Source organism: Phocoena phocoena, chromosome 11 (genome assembly GCF_963924675.1).
Source record: "Phocoena phocoena chromosome 11, mPhoPho1.1, whole genome shotgun sequence".
In the NCBI taxonomy this organism is placed as follows: Eukaryota; Metazoa; Chordata; class Mammalia; order Artiodactyla; family Phocoenidae; genus Phocoena; species Phocoena phocoena.
Window position 1 is genome coordinate 61,311,969 of NC_089229.1, and position 16,849 is coordinate 61,328,817.

The 16,849-nt window shown below is 55.6% G+C and overlaps 1 protein-coding gene across 1 annotated transcript; it reads right to left on the reverse strand.

Moving 5' to 3' along the window:
* Positions 1–14,937: 14,937 nt before the first annotated feature.
* On the reverse strand, positions 14,938–15,213 carry SMIM41 (small integral membrane protein 41). Its single transcript, XM_065888412.1, has one exon. It carries the CDS (start codon positions 15,211–15,213, stop codon positions 14,938–14,940), a length of 276 nt encoding a protein of 91 aa, XP_065744484.1.
* Between the last annotated feature and the right edge of the window lie 1,636 nt (positions 15,214–16,849).

The window sequence follows — 16,849 nt, forward strand, 5'->3', positions numbered from 1 at the left end:
CCAGGGTGACCTGGGTGATGGGAGGCTTGCTGTATCATCACTGAGAACAGGGACCCAGGGTGAACAGGGGTGGAAGAGATGGCAAGGTCAACTTTGGACAAGCAGAAATTGAGACGCTTTGGGACACCCAGGTGTATGGGCATCTACTAGGTAGCTCTGTATGTAGCTCTGGTGCTCAAGAGAGAATTAAAGCTGGAGACAGAGACCTGTCAGTCACCAGTGGTCACAAACTGGCAACCATGGGCCAGCTTTGGCCACAGGTGGAAGTTGGGATTGGCTCACACCATTTTTTAATGGATCCTACATTTTAAAATCAGTAGAATTCATATAAAAATCTGGATTTCCATCTCCTCCTGAACAATCAGAAGATCTGACACCATCAGGCCTGAATCCCTCATGCAACAGCCATCTCAGGTCCCTTAGAGGGGCACCCTACGTTTCCCACCTAGCCCTCGTGGGCACTGTATTTGATCACCCGATAGTATATTTGGTAGCTATGGTAGATGGTTTTGAAAGAAACTCACAACAATCCCCCCATCCCACAGGCCCCTTTACTGTGGCCTTTGCCCCTTCTTTCATTAAGAATCTCTCAATTTCCACTATTTTAAATCCAGCCACACAACGAACATGACAACCACCAGCCGTAACCACAGAAGCCAGAGTTACACTCAGAAATTAAAGTTCAGAACGTATAACATGGTAAAAACATACCCAGGGGCTTCCCTGGTGGCGCAGTGGTTGGGGGCCCGCCTGCCGATGCAGGGGACACGGGTTCGTGCCCCGGTCCGGGAGGATCCCACATGCCGCGGAGAGGCTGGGCCCGTGAGCCATGGCCGCTGAGCCTGTGCGTCTGGAGCCTGTGCTCCGCAACGGGAGAGGCCACAACAGTGAGAGGCCCACGTACCGCAAAACAAAAAAAAAAAACATACCCAAGTAAGCTCAGATTCATCTAACAAAACATCTCTCAACCAATGCAATGCAGCCAACTTCCCCACAGAGCCAGCCCATCAGGCCTTCAAGCTTCCGAGCCTTGGCCCCCGGTCCCCACTCCTCAGCCAACAGCCCAGGCCACCAAGCCTATTCTCTGGGCCAGTTCATTTTAGCCAACAAGGTTGCTGGCAGTAGAGATTGGTCAAACCAAAGCAAACAAAATAGCTATTCAAGGAATGGGCTTCCTTCGTGACAATCACGCTAAAGGGAAACCAGCCAAGATCTATTGTGTCGCAGGACCCACAGAGCACGGGGAACTCTGGGTAAAATAGTTGTGGCACACTGAAATTCTTGAATCACATTTGCATCCTGTATAAAATTCTTGTACATATTTGGCCATTGCTCCATGCAGAGATTTGTTTCACATAAGTAGTAGTTCCGAAATGTGTTTTTTTTTTAACTCTTTTTGGAAAAAGAAGTGAATTTAAATTTAGTAATGTGGCATTACAGTCCTTGGAAATAAAATTAATTTTATACTGTTGTTCTGACTAAAGGAAATGCACGATCCGAAGAGCCACGATTTATGCTTTTTTTTCCGAAGTTCTTCTTCTCTTCCAAAGGGAAGGTTTTCAATGTTTCTCCAAAGGATGTTGGTTGGAATGGGGGTCCCATGGGAGGCTCCTTTAAAAAAAAAAAGAGGAGGAGGGGGAAAATCAACTCTTTGGTCAAATCTGCTGGGAAGTGCTCTGTGCTTCTCTTAGAGTCATCATAATATTGGCATAGCAATGCCTCTTACAGGAACTGCAATAAAGAAACAATTTTAACTTTGCCGAACTCAATAATCCCCTAATTTACCAGACCACAGAACCCTATTTTCAAGCAACACCCATTAAAGTCCCTTGAGGCCGGAGGATCATGGAACCCACTTTAAGAAACACCGCCTTAGCCACCGGGGGAGGGGAGGTGGGGCGTCAGCCTTGCTTTCTACCCAATGGTTTTGAAATAGTCATCATTTCTCCCAAGTGACAAAGGACAAACTATACTTTCTACTTTTAATTCATTTCTCCAACAATTCCTATAATATTTGGTGTCTGATAAAGATATTTTAAATGAAAAGATACGTTCGAATTTGGGACCAAACAGGGAGCGCGATGCTCCCATTCGCCTGCCACCTGTGCCTTTGAAGTGGCTGTTTCTGCTCCAGCCGTTTCCACAGCCTCTGGACCTCGCTCCCAGGTGCTGGAACACGCTGTTCCAAACTTCAGCCAATCACACAGCCCTGCCCTCTCCACCCAGCTTGCACACAGGAGAAAAAAATGTGCTTTTTTTTTTTTTTTTTGCAAACCCATGAAGAGTGATATCTAAAGAACGGACAGTGTTGAAAGCATTTGGAGTTATTGGATTTCCTCACAAAACCTCATTGTTGCTAAATCCGAAAGGCGAGCATGACGATATCCAGCAGTCTGCCGACTATCCCCCTTAAACTTTGCCGTCATTTCTCTAAAGCTTCCATTCATGCCAGCAGCATGTCCTCTGATCGAACTCCAAAGTGCCTCAGCTAGGTTCTAGCACATTTCTGCGAGCTAACACATCTTTCACTCGAGAGAACTAAGGGGCTAGAATCCACTTATACTTTCTTCCTCCTCCCCACGCTGTGATCAAAGAAGAACTTTAAATTCAAAATTTTAATTCATTCAAAAATCGATTTCCTCATAGCCTTCTGTGTGCAGTGAATGGAACAACAAAAATCCCTATCCTATCGGAGCTGACATTTAAGCAGATGGCTCAGGCAGAGAAGTTTCCAGCTAACACGGTAGCTTTTGTCATGACAGCCAGTCCAAGAAGGAGGTAAATCTACTTTTAGCTGGGTTGTTGGGTTTTTTTGTTTTAGAGGGTTGTTGTTTTTTTCAAATATTTATTTATTTGGCTGCGCTGGGTCTTAGTTGTGGCACGTGAGATCTTCGTGGGGCATGCGGGATCTTTTTTTAGTTGCAGCATGCGGAATCTTTAGTTGTGGCATGCGAACTTAGTTGTGGCATGTGAGCTCTTAGTTGCGACATGTGGGATTTAGTTCCCTGACCAGGGATCGAACCCGGGCCCCCGGCATTGAGAGCACGGGGTCTTAGCCACTGGACCACCAGGAAGTCTCAGCTGGCTTGTTGTTTTGCAAGGAAGGGATTCAAAGTCAAATAGGAGGGTTCACATGGGCTGTCGACTGTGGGTGAAGAGCTGCTGTCATAGTGGTGAGGAGTCCAGGCTGCTGTGGGGAGAGAGACCCTGGCAGAGAAATGCCCTAGGATCTCCCCCCGTCCCCGTGGAGGGAGCAGAGACCCGGGCTGCGGACACCTCCATCACAGACCCGTAAAGCCTGGGGGAGCAGATGTGCACAAGGCAAGGTGACTGCAAGAGGAACACAGAGGGGACAGTGAGGGGAAAATGTTAGGGACCCTCAAGTGGTACAAGGGACCGAGTTAGTTAAGTCAAGTCGTCTGCACAGCTTGGAACCCTAACTGGATCCTTTGCTAAAATACATCTTCAGCCTCCAGCAAAGTTCACTGTGATCTGGGCCAGGGGAGGGCGGCAGCCAGGGACAGGGACAGTATTCCAGCAGAAGCTGTGCCCCTTGCTGGCCATCTGGGGATTCTTGGAGGAGGAGAGCATCAGGCAATGGAGGCTCCAGCCTGAGAGCTCCGGAGTCCAGCCCCCTAGGCATCCCTCTGTCCCCAGACACCACTCCCCTTCCCGTGGGGCGTGCCCCTTCCCACGCCCCTGCGCCATCATTGCTGGGTTGCTCTCTGGTTGGTGGAGCACATTCTTTGGTGGTCTCCTGAGAAAACGCACGAGAGAGATGCATGTTCTGGGTCTCCGTGGAAGAGCTGGTCAACCTCTCACTCACCCCCTAACCCGACCCCTGACCTTGGCTCTCACCGTGGCCCTGGTCCCTGGGCCTCCTTGCTGTTTGCTCCTTAACTGTTTGCTCGGGTGGGCTCCTTCCTCAGGTTCCCAGCTCCTGCTGTTCTGCTGTCCAGAGGGCTTTTCCCCACTTAACCTCTATCGCTCTTTCTCATTCCGGTCTTTACTCAAATGTCACCTTCCCCGTGACCCCACTTAATACTTCAACCTTTCCCCCGCACTCTCTGTGCACCCTCCGTTTTGTTATTCTCCACAGCCCTTCTTACCACTTGTTATGAGTTGCAACCCCCAAAAAACAGGTGTGTCGAAGTCCTAAGCCCCAGGACCTCACATGTGACCTTATTTGCATTGCAGAGGTAATTGGTCAAATAAAAGTGAGATCACACTGGAATAGGGTGGGCCCCTAATCCAATATGACGGGTGTCTTTATTAGAAGAAAGATATCTGGAGTCAGGTGCACAGGTGTCACGTGGAGAATGCCACATGACAAGGAAGACAGAGGTTGGAGTTACGCGGGTCCCAGCCAAGAAACACCAAAGGTTGCCAGCAAGCCACGTGAGCTCGGAAGAGTTCCCGACAAATCACAGAGGGAGCATGGCCCTGCCGACACCTTGGTTTTGGACTCCTTGCCTCTATAACTGTGTGACTTCGTTATGGCAGCTCTAGGAAACCAATATGCCATCTGATGTTCTCTGTTTTAAATTACCTGTATTACTTATCATCTGCCTCACCTCACAAGAATGCCAACAGCACAGCGGCAGGGACTTTTATCTGTTTTGTTCACTGCTGCATCCTCAGGGTCTAGAGCAGTGCCTGGCACAGGTAAGCGGTTTATAACACTAGTGGAATGAATGAATAAATGAAACCTATCGTGCCTCTGTACCACTGAAGACTGGGTGCGTGGCTGCCTCTACCTCTCCCTTCCCACCCCTGTGTACCTTCTGTGAAGCATGGATGACCCTCCATCACACCACCCTTTAATGCAACTCCAGACACCTGCCATCCACCCTACCTGAGCTACCTGAACCCATCCTTGAACTTTGGTGTCACCTGGAACTGTCCCATCTGGGTCAGCGTTGGGGCTGGACCCAGGGTCTGGCTGTCTTGGGTGCAGATGTCCCCCAGAGCATCTGTTATAATCTGAGAAGTGAGAACAAGTGGGAGTCAAGAAAGAGCCCTGGTGGTCCAGTGGTAAAGAATCCGCCTTCCAATGCAGGGGACGCGGGTTCAATCCCTGGTCGAGGAACTAAGATCCCACATGCCGCGGGGCAACTAAGCCTGTGCGCCACAACTACTGAGCTCGCACGCCTCAACTAGAGAGAGAAAAACCCTCGTCGCAACTAGAGAGAAGCCCGTGCACCACAACAATAGATTCCCACGTGCCTCATCGAAGATCCCATGTGCCGCAACTAAGACCCGATGCAGCCAAATAAATAAATAAGTAAATCTTTTAAAAGAAAGAGCCCAGGGCCTGGGGCAGGGGAGCAGCCTCCTTCACCCGCAGGGCTGAGGGCTGAGCTGGAGGAATAGAAGAGGAGCAGAAAGGGAATCAGAGCTGGAGGGGGTCAGGGCTGAACGGTTCAGGACAGAGGCTGTGACGATGTCAGGCGGGCAAGGGCTCTTGCTGTTTGGTGAGGCTGAGACACGCGGGTGGGTGTCCCGAGAAGGGACATGAGACGTGTAACTGAACACTCAGATGGAGACTGCCAGGAGCGAGCCCAAGCTGGGGGAATGCCTGACAGGGACCCCCAGGCCTGAACAGGGGAAAGAGGCCAGCTGGGCAACGGGACGAGGAGGGTCAAAGGCCCAGAAGACATGGTGGAGAGCGGGCAAAGGTGACGAGAAGAGGGAGCAGAGACCCAAGAGGGCGGCAGCTTGGGGACCTCATTCTGGACTCCATCCTTGGAGCAGTGAAAACCCATACTGGCAGGTGGCGATGGGGGCGTCCAATAGGGAATGGCTCGACAGTCTACTCTTTTTTTTTTTTTTTTTTGCGGTACGCGGGCCTCTCACTGTTGTGGCCTCTCCCGTTGCGGAGCACAGGCTCCGGACGCGCAGGCTCAGCGGCCATGGCTCACGGGACCAGCCGCTCCGCGGCATGTGGGATCTTCCCGGACCGGGGCACGAACCCGCGTCCCCTGCATCGGCAGGCGGACTCTCAACCACTGCGCCACCAGGAAGCCCAGTCTACTCCTTTTTAAAAGACCGCTCTGGTGCCCATGGAGAAGGGGTGGACTGAGAAGCACCGACGGACGTGGGGCTGTGGGAGAGGTGAGGCTGGTGGCCAGAGATGGAGCAAAGCTTTCTAAGGGGTAGAATGGACCCCATTTGGTGATGGGTGGCTGTGCAGGAGAAGGAGGGGGTGACTCGAGGACAACTGCTGGGGCGGAGGTGGTCCCCTCGCGAGGATACTGCACCCGGAACAAAGGGCTTCCTCCCTGACTTCCGCGCTCCCTCTCGCTCATTAATCTCCCGCCACACCAGCCTCGTTTCAGTCCCTCAGACATGCCAATCTCACTCCCACAAGAGGACCTTTTGCCCCGCTGTCCCTCTGGCAGGAACACTGTGCCCCCGCCCTCAGCCTGGCTAGATCCTCGTTTGCCCAGGTCTCGACGCAGATGCCGCCTCCTCGGAGAGGCTTTCCCTGACCACCTCCACCTACAGTCGGCCTGCAGGTCTCCGCCCCATTGCCCTGCTGTGCTACCATCTGCAAATGACCATTTGTTCACACGTCCGTCAAACAACCCCGCCCACCAGCACGGGGGCTCTGTGGCGGGGTCCCTCTGTCTCATTTACCACGTATTCTCCAGTGGCTGCTAGCGGAGCTGCTGAGGAAATCATCGCAGAACGGACCAGTGCGTTAACGCGGCATTCAGGACCCGGGTTAGGCTGGGGCTGCAGCTTTCAGAGCCATGGCATACAGATGGCGACTTAAGCTCCAGGAGAGCAGGGGGCACCCAGGGCAAGAGGGCAGGGTAAGAGGAAGGCCTCGGACAGTCCTGAGACGCTTGGCATGCAAGCCCTGGGCGAGGAGAGAGGAGGTGCTGGCACGGGACCTTCAGAGAGAGGTGAGACTGGGACGAGGCAAAGCAAGACCTCCCCAAGGGCTTGTGGCTGGGAGCCAGGGAGCCTGGATTCAACTCAGGCAGGCGCTCCAGGGACCTGGGGCCCATTCCCTGAAATCCACATCACCTCGGGGGTTCCCCAAAGTTGGTGTTATCCTTACCCCACTTCACTAATGAGGAAGAGGGTTTCAGTTACCCAGTGAGTGGTGGACCCAGAGTGTGGACCCACTATTGCAATGGAGACCATGGTTTCAGCGTCTCCCCTCCACAGCACCAAGCTTCCTCCCGAGTTATCACGGCAGTCACGGGGACAGCTGTGAAGAGGAGAGGTCGGCAGCAGGTTGAGTGGCCAGGAAAGCAGCTGAGATAAGAACTGAAAAGCAGGTTCAAGCAACCATCCGGGGGTGGATCGTGACCGGTCAGCGCCAGTGTAGACAGGAGCCAGGCTGGAGAGGAGTGAGTGGGAGTTGAGGACGCAGGGACGGCAAGCGGGGGTAACTTTGGAGACGTTTGACTGTAAAGATGAAGCAAGACACAGGGTAGTAACTGGAGGCGCCCTGGGTGCACAGGAGGGTTATTTTTAGGTGGAAGAAACCTGAGTGTTTTGAAGTTGGAGCCAGCAGAGAAGGAGTGGTTAAAGGAGCATTAAAAAAACTAAAGCGAAGGGGGTGAGGTGCAGAGGTGGAGAGAGCATCCAGTGTGGTGGAGCATCCTGGTGCCTCCTTTCTGTGAGAAGTAAGAGGTGAGGGCATCTGAGCAGAAAATGGGAGATGAGGGGTTGGGTGGGAGCAGGGGCAGGGTTGAGAGTGGGCGTGGTCCGCAGTAATTCAGCTTCGGCAGAGCTGCCCGAAGCCGCAAAGGGTCCTGTGCGGGTCTGGTGACCATTCTTGGTGCCATCAGTCCACCCAGGGGTGAGGTATTCTTTGGGGGCACTTGGCAGGCATCCAGGGCTGAGGTTGTGCCAGGAGGGCTCCATGCGAGGAGTGAGGTCAGGCAGTGGGCAAACGGGATTGGGGCAACGCACCACGGAGTCTGACCTGGAGGAGAAGGAAGTGGGGGTGGGGAGGCGCTGAGGGATAAGGAGGAAGTAGGGACAAATGAAAGTGTTGGAATACACAGAGTGAAAGAATAAAGGTGTGACATAAAGCACAGCAGCGTCTGAAGTAGGGACTTCAAAGACAGAGTAGTTTCCAGCTGTGTCAAGGTAAACAGAGGAACCGTGGGTGTGGGAGATGTGGCTCAGCCCTCCGGGCAGGATGCAGGCCTCACAGAATCACTGCAGCTTGGAAGGGAAGCACAGTAGCCATGGAGTAGGATGAGGTCTTCTGTGTGTGCGCTTTGTGTTGTTTTGTTTTGCCCAGGTGAGCCGTGTGTGTGTGTGTGTGTGTGTGTGTGTTAGAGCATTCACACATACAAAGGAGTAAACTATAGAAAGGAAACCCATCCCTCTCCCTGCAATGGCTTTGCCGGCCCAGAGGGACCACGTTCCCCCTTTCTTCTGTATGGGGCCTCCTCCCCCATCACGCAGGCTTAGGGCGGTGGTGGGGAGGAGTAGCTCAGGGAAGCCATGTGGTCCAGAAAGAAGCCTTCCGCCCTCCCTCCCTCCAGAACTGCGGGGGGTGGGGGGGGGCATGGACACGCCCCAGTTCCAAAATCCTTTGTTCCCCAACTCCCAAAATAGCTGGCTCCCCGGCTTCCCTCCCACCTCTCCGGGCACCCCTCCTCCACGGCCCACCATGTCCTCTCACCCTGCCCTTAAGGGGTGTCCTGCTTGGCCTGCTCCCTTCTCCCCCCAACGTGGTTCCTTCCCACAGCTCCATCTTCTGCCTCTAGAGTCACCATGGCCTGGCAGCCCCCCTGCTGAGCCCCAGCCCCATCCACTGATTATCCACCTTGGATGCCCCCAGCGTGCTTGCAACCCAACACACCCGAGCTGGACGCATCACTGCCCCTCTGCCTGCGGCGCCCCCATCTGCAACAGCCATGAGCCAGTTTATGGGCAGCCAGCCTCTGTTCACCCCAGGACTGAAACGGGATTAGATTTGGTGAGGCGACAGCCCGCTCCTTTAGGCCTTGTGGTCTGGGGTGTCTGAGTAGAGCACGTGACCGAGGCTTAGGACGTTCCATACTGTAGCACAGCACCTCCGGGGTAACACACAGTCACAGCTGCTCCCAGGGTTTGGCCTGAGGGACCTGGGACCTGAGGGACCCTAACCCCGCCCCTTTCATGATAGATATGAATCTGAGAGGCCATGAAGCCAACATCCCCTCTTCACATGGAGGCTGAGACTAATAACAGGCACACTTACTGTGCCAGGCTCCCTACACGTGGGGATCTCATTTCATCCTAACAAAACGTATACTAGCTCGGCCCCACTTTTCCCCACTCTGAAGAGGAGGGATTTGAGCCACGAGGGGTTAAGCACCTCGTAGAGAATGAGGCGCCAGCTTTCAAATCCAGGCACCTGATTCCAAGGCCTTGCTCTGACCACTAGACCACCCTGTCCGAGGCTGCAGACCAACCAGGCCACGGGAGGCATAGAGGCCAGGCCTGCTGTCACTGTCAGACCTGAGTCAGGGCAGACCTGAGGCCAGAACTGCCGCTAGCCTTTGCAGTTATGTGCAGTATATGTTCCCCTCTGCTCAAGCCAAATATCTTTTGGGTTTCCTGTAAATTCAGACCAAAAAAGTCGTAACTGATAACACGGCCCCTCAGTGGGTGGCAGGCATCACCACCCGCTCAGTAATTCAGTCCAAGAGCTGGGGCTTCGTCCTCCCTGTTCCCTCTCCTTCATCTCTCACATCCAACTAGTGACCAAAGCCTGAATCCCAAACATCACTTGGATCTGTCCCCTTTTCTTTCCACCCCAGTCCAGGCCACCATTTTTTTTAAATAAATTTATTTATTTTATTTATCTATTTTTGGCTGCACTGGGTCTTCGTTGCTGTGCGCAGGCTTTCTCTAGTTGCGGCAAGCAGGGACTACTCTTCATTGTGGTGCGCGGGCTTCTCATTGCGGTGGCTTCTCTTGCTGCGGAGCATGGGCTCTAGGCACGCGGGCTTCAGTAGTTGTAGCACGCGGGCTCAGTAGTTCTGGCGCACGGGCTTAGCTGCTCCGCGGCATGTGGGATCTCACCAGACCAGGGCTTGAACCTGTGTCCCCTGCACTGGCAGGCGGATTCTTAACCACTGCGCCACCGGGAAAGCCCTTTTGCTGGGTTTTGATCACAGCCTCCTCGCTGTCTCTCTACCTCCAGCCTGCTCCCACCCACAGACTTACCCCCCATTCCCTAAGATCCAGATCTTACCACGTCACTTCCCGGCTTAAAACCCTCCAGAGCCCTCACTGCCCCCAGGGTAAATTCCACTCCCGTCCAGGCTACCATGCCTCTGGTCTCCCGTCCCTTCACACCCAGCTCTACTTACCTGCTTCTAGGGTACCACCAGCCCCACACCCCACTACGCGTCTGCCCCGAATGTTCTTCCTCCCCTTCTTCGCTCTGTGAATGCCCATTCAGTACCCCTTCCTCTACAAGCCAAGCCAGTCACTCTCTGTTCTTGGCTCCGTCAACACTGGGCACTTCTTATTGTCTGTGTTAGCTTCAGTCTTTTTTTTTTTTTACAAACTTAATTTTTATTTTATTTATTTTTGGCTGTGTTGGGTCTTCGTTTCTGTTGCGGCAAGCGGAAGCCACTCTTCATCGCGGTGCGCGGACCTCTCACTATCGCAGCCTCTCTTGTTGCGGAGCACAGGCTCTGGACGCGCAGGCTCAGTAGTTGTGGCTCACAGGCCCAGTTGCTTCGCGGCATGTGGGATCCTCCCGGACCAGGGCTCGAACCCGTGTCCCCTGCATTGGCAAGCAGATTCCAAACCACTGCACCACCAGGGAAGCCCCTAGCTTCAGTCTTGTAAGCATCACTCTTTACCGGACTGTGAGCTCCTTGAGGGCAGGGCCTCTGCCTCATTCATCTCATCCCCAGCCCCAGAGCCAGCCCAGCACAGAGCAGTCACTCAATAAACACTCGTGGAAAAGATGAATAAACGAAGTGTTCCCAGGAACAGGGTGGGGAGTGGGTGGCTCTATACCTTTTCTCTGGGGGTGGCCACGTTCGGAGGAAAAAATAACAGCGTCACAAGACGATCACAGCCTTTTATCTACAGACAAGCACACTATATATTTGATCCTCCTGCCATCGTTGCTTCCATTTTATGGATGAAGATACTGAGGTTCATGAAGGTCTACAGTGTAGAATTCAGTGCACACGCTCACAAAATCCACTCTTTTTTTGAGGCACAAGCTCTGGCCGGACTATGATCAGTCGTCAATAGGGCAGCTGAATGAAGACGTGTTATTGCCCACACTGGCCACAGGGGGGCAATCGATTGTTGGCGTGAGAGTCACTGCCCCACTCCTACCCACCCTTGGAAAGCTCTGGATCTGGGTGTGGAACGGGAATAGCCAGCACTGAGGAGGGACCAGGGGAGAGGGGCCGTGGCTGGGGTTTGCTATTTCAGGATCTGCCAGAAACAGTCCAAACTGGAGCGGGGCCGGGGGGCTACCGCTAATGCCAAGAGTCAGGAGCTGGAAACATAGACCGTGTACCCCAAACTTGCATTACCAGCATATTTAATAACAAGCCACAGGAAGAGATGGGGCAGTGATGGGGCACTGTTGGGGCACCCAAGACCTCCAAATGGGGGACAGTGACCCACAGCCCTCAGCAGGGACAAGTCACTGGCCTGTCAGACCACGGCCACCCTTCATCAGAGATGGGACAGGGCCCAGCAGGCAGAGGGCTGGTCAGCGTCTGCGGGCACTGAGCATCCTGGGGGTGTGGCCTCTTCAGTGCCCAGGACACACAGCAGTTGCCCGGGGGCCCATTCATTCCTGGAGCGCTGACCTCCCAGACCCACACCATGAGCACTTCAGGAGGTTGGATGGAGCAGATCAGAGGCAGCAGCTGAGTGCAAGGATCCCAAGTTGAGGTCTCACGACAATCCAGGTTTCTCCCAGGCCGTCATCTGCACCGCACATGCATCAAAGGTAGCAGGAGTTCCCCGTACAGCCAGTGCGCTGAAATGGGAGCTCTCTGGGAGACAGACCACGTAAGGCTCGGGAATCTGTAACAGACAGCCACCCCCTGTCTTTGCTGGGAAGGAAGCCAAGGAATGACAGACCTTTCCAGCTCAAAGTGAGACTCAGGGGCTGGAGGAAGGTTAAGCCAAGATGTCCACGCATCTGTGGCCCCGGCGTTTCCATCAAGGACAGCACAGGCTAATGGAGCTTGCTGGTGACCAGATGCCTGGCCTCACTCCACGGCACTCAGACCTACAGCCATCCCCCACCTCTCCCTCCCAGCCGGAGCCTGAGAAATGCCGTGACAGCACCACCCATTTCCCAATTTTCTCAATTATTTTCCTCCCCACTCAGTCTGACAGCCTTGACCAGGGTCAGAGTTCCATAGCAAACATCTCAGTATCTTTCTCCAGGAACACTGAGGTCTCCAGCACATGCCACGGGCCAGCTACCCAAGCACTGAGCTGAAGGGATAGCGAAGGCAGGAAGTTGGATGAAGAAAGCCTTTGCCTACCCCATCTTCTCTCACCCCACCGGGACACCCCCAGCCCTGCCCGGGTGTGAGCAGACACCATGATGCTGGGGGCACAGTCCGTCCCTCCATCAAATCTCTCTACACCTCTAACACCACCCAGACTTGAACCCAAAGGCCAACCCAAGTCATCATCTTGACCTCCGATCCCTCTGCTCTGTCCACTTGGATTTTCTTTCCATAGGTGTATATATTCCAGCTGACCCTCTGAGCTCACCCGCACCCTCAGGTTCGGGCCAGGAAAGCTTAGCCCAGCTGGTTGGGGAGTTGCTGAGGTAACTAGAAGGCCATTCCCAGCAGGAAGAAGGTATCTAGCAAGGCTGTCGGGAAGTAAGGATGGGAAGGAGGACACGGAGCGGGAGGGGGGCAGTTGAGGTTCCAGTTCCGGAAATCATATGACAAGTGTGGTGTGAAGGTTCATTCTTTTGGGAAGAGAGGCCATATTCTGCATCAGCATCTCAAAGAGTGGTGAGAAATCAGGGAAAGAGAGGACAGAGCAAAGAGGGCAACCCAAGGGGTCCTTCTCACTCAGGGATGCCACCCCACCCCCTGAGCTCGGAATCAAGCAGGAGCCCCGGGGTCCAGTTCCGGCTCTGTCATTCACTTGAGCATGTCACTTTCTTCTCTCTGAGCTTCCCCATTTGTAAAGTGAAGGGTTCACAGCAGAACTGGAGACTGTCCCAGATCGGGAAGGAGAAAAGAGCATAGTATGGAGATGGGAGAAAGGATGGAAAGGCAGCAAATTCAGCAGAACTTATGGGCAAGGGGGTGGGCGAACCTGGACACAGTAAAGAGAGGGCATTCCAGCCCCTCCCCCAGGACACAGCAAAGGGAGGTGGGGAATGTCCCCGGGCTGGCCTGCCTCCCTAAGGCCAGGAGCAGTCACAAGCACACACACACACACACACACACACACACACACACATCCCTGGCCAGCCCTCTCTCCAAGGGGGTGGGATCAGCATGCCTGAGGTGAGAAGTCCACAGCTCAGCAAGGCCAGTGTGGCACAGCTGTCCAGGATTAGCACCAAATCCTGGGCTGCCCTGTGCAGGGATCACGCGTCCTCAGCCTCACAGCTGCACCCTGCCCACTCCGGCCCCTCACCCCTCATCGGCCCCTCCTCTCCAGCACTCACTCCCTTCTCAGAGGGAAGCTGGGACCCGGCCTCTGCCCTGGCAGGCAGGGGAGGGGCTTTAGAGTGGGAGGGGCAAGAGAGGTCAGAGGCACCCCTGGTGAACAGCTCCACCCACAGAAACCTGGGAATCCCTTGGTACACCACTGAACAGAGGAGACAGACCCAGAAGGCTTCCCTCGCCAAACCCTATGGCTCTGCCCAAGGCAGCCTTGGCCTAGAATTACCTTGTCTTTAGGCCACCCAGGCCCTTCCCTCCAGATGGTTCCTGTCCTTGGAGAGGCAGAGGCAGGAGGGCCAGATGGAGCCCCTACAGCTGGGAACCCTCAGTCCCAGCTTCCTGGAGCAGCGTGCTCCTGAGGCCCCCCAGCTGTTAGGAATCTTGTCACCTACCCCCCCCCCCACGCACACCCCAAAGCTCCTTGCTGTGGGCCACACACGTGCCCCCACCTGAGCAGGGGCTGGGGGGAGGAGGCCCCAGCACACCTCCCCATCCCCCAGGGTCATCCAGGCTCCTGGCTGTGCCCTAAAACTCGATCCACACTCCCATCCCTGCCCCAAGAGGGAGGCCACAGTGAGGAATCATACCCAAACCTCTCTCCGGGGAAAAGGCTTCCTGAAGGAGAGGACGGGAAGAAGCAGAAGCCGGGGGCCTGGGTTGGCTGAGTTCCTGTGGCCATGGCTCTCCCCAGCCTCCCAGTGGGATGGGCAGTGCTGCAGTGACACAAAGTTGGGCCTTAGCACTAGGTGGGGCTGGCGCAAAGCGGGGTGGCGTGGGTGCAGGGAAGAAGGGCTCCCCAGCACACTGTGGCCCCTCCAGACTCCCTCCTCTTTGATCCGCCCTGCTTCTCCCTCTCCCGCAGTTACACAGTGACCTAGAAAAAGGCCGTGGGTCGGGGCGCCACTGGGCTGGAGAGACGACCGGGAGAGGGAGGGAAGGGCAGCCTCTCCGCTCAGATCCCGGCACCCCTGGGATAGCCGCCGGCCCACCCCGTGGGCTTCCAGAGCTGGAACGGGAGTCGCTGAAAAGCTGGGTCTGTGGCTGAGCGCAGAGAGCCCGGTCAATACGACGGTTTCCAGCCCCTGCGCCCCCACTCCCAAGGCGCTGCGGCTCTCATCTGGACGGGCTCTCACCTGTGTGTGTGTGCGCGCGCGCGCGCGCGCGCCAGCATCGCCGGAGGGCTTCCCGCTGAAGCCGTCTGGCGCTGGGGGCCGCTCCCTCGAAGTCGGGCGTGGAGTCCGCGGGCCGCCGGGGGGCCGCGACCCCCGAGCGCAGCCGGACGCGCCTACGAGTCATCCTCGCCTCCGCTGGCGCCGCCGGGCTCTCCGTCCCGGGACGCGCGCAGCTCTCGGGCCAGCAGCGCCGTCAGACCCTGGGCGCGGAGCAGTAGGCCGGCGCCCAGGAACAGGAGTCCGCAGAGCACGAGCAGCGACAGCACGCCCAGCACCGCCGCCTGCACGGCGCGCGGCCCCTCGGGGGGCTCCGGCAGCACCCCCGACTGGTTGCAACAGGAGCTCAGCCAGGCGGCCCGGGCTGTGACGTCCGCCTGCGAGCCGTTCATGCTTCACGCCGGCTGCCCAGATGTGCTGGCGACCGCCAGATGTGCGGGAGCCCGGGGCCGGCGGGTGGGCGGCGGCCGCGTCAGGGAGGGGCCCAAGGGGCGGATCCCAGGCGCCGTGCGACCCCACCCCCTGCGTCGGAGCGTTCAGGCCCTTTTTAGACAAAGGGCTCCTCCAGTGTAGCTATGGCCCAGAATCCCAGGGCCGGTGTTACTTCTCGGCTCAAAGGCCCACACAACCACGCACGCACCCAAACCGGCCAAACCCAGGAGTCCCGTCCCCAGGGCTCTCCCTCCCCCTTAGCAAAGGTCAGGAGATAGCCCGCCCTCAGAATCCCGAAAGGATCTTCCAGGCCACATCCCAGGTGCTGGCTAGGGTGCTGCCCCCGCTGAGCGGGACACAGGACAAACAAGGGCCATCCCCACTCCTGGGCTTTCTGTCCCTGGGCCAAAAAGGTCAATACTGCTAGGTGGCCCAGGTGGCCACTGGGACAGGAGGCAAATAAGCAGCCTCTAGACACTTAGTGATCATAGCCTTCATCGTGCATCATCCCCTTGGGAGCCTCCTGGGGCCGGACAAGCAGACCAGTGCCTCCCTGGTCCCAGGGGAGGGAGATGGAGGGCAGGAGGACTTTAAGGCCTGCCCCCATTCCTTTGCTCAGGCCCCAGAGGTCAAGGAGAGTTACAGACCAAGGGGAAAGCATAGATCTGAGTCACCAGGGCTCCTGTCCTGACCTTGAGTAAATCAGTCCCCTACCTGCGGGAAATCACACCACCAAAAGGGATGGAGATGTTACTGAACTGCCCACTAAGGGGAGCTTGCTGCCAACTGGGTGTCCCACAGCCAAGCCAGGGTGGGAGACTGGCGCAGAGCCTGGCTGCAAAAAAGTAGAAAGTCTGGGGAAGCTGGGATGGAGGAAAAACCCTCCCGACCAGGTCTCCTGAGAACTGTAGCAACCCTGAGCTCGGTTTAAAACAAAGTCGCTGTCGGCAAACACCTGACTCAGCCAACTCCCTGGAAGGGAGGAGCTGACGGCCTCTAGGAGGAAAAGAAGGTCCCCCAGACTGCAGCGGGCCAGGTAGGATCACACCTCATCAAGGACTTGCTGAGAATTGGCCTTCCCCATCTCCAAACCCCTGAGAACCTCCTGAGTTCTCCAACTCCCCGGTGCCCCAGAGGTCAAGGGTAGGACATCAGAAAACCCCTCATGAAACAGCGCACGGCCAAGAGTGGCTTGGGGTGAGAAAAACGTGCAAACACTTCCTGGCCATCCTGGCGCCTAACTGCTCCAGGACCATGGACAAGACCCCCAGCCCCTTTCTCCCTTAGCACAGCTGCTTATGCGCCGCTCACTTAGTTTGGTTAGAACTGGCACCTATGTAACAAAAAGCGTTGTAAAATATGGAAGACTAAATCAATGAAAAGCACACAGTGCGGTTCACCGGTTTTGAGCACGCTTGCCTAGAAATGAGCGAGTTACCAATGTCCTAACAACTGGCGAGGGCCAGCCCAAACTGGAAGAAGTGTTACCGGACACCAGTCTCAAGGTGGCCAATCTCTCTCCAGAGAGAGAAACACCAGATCAAATGAGCTTTCTGGTGCAAGTGGGGGCCTGTGTGTGCTCTATGAAGACAGAGG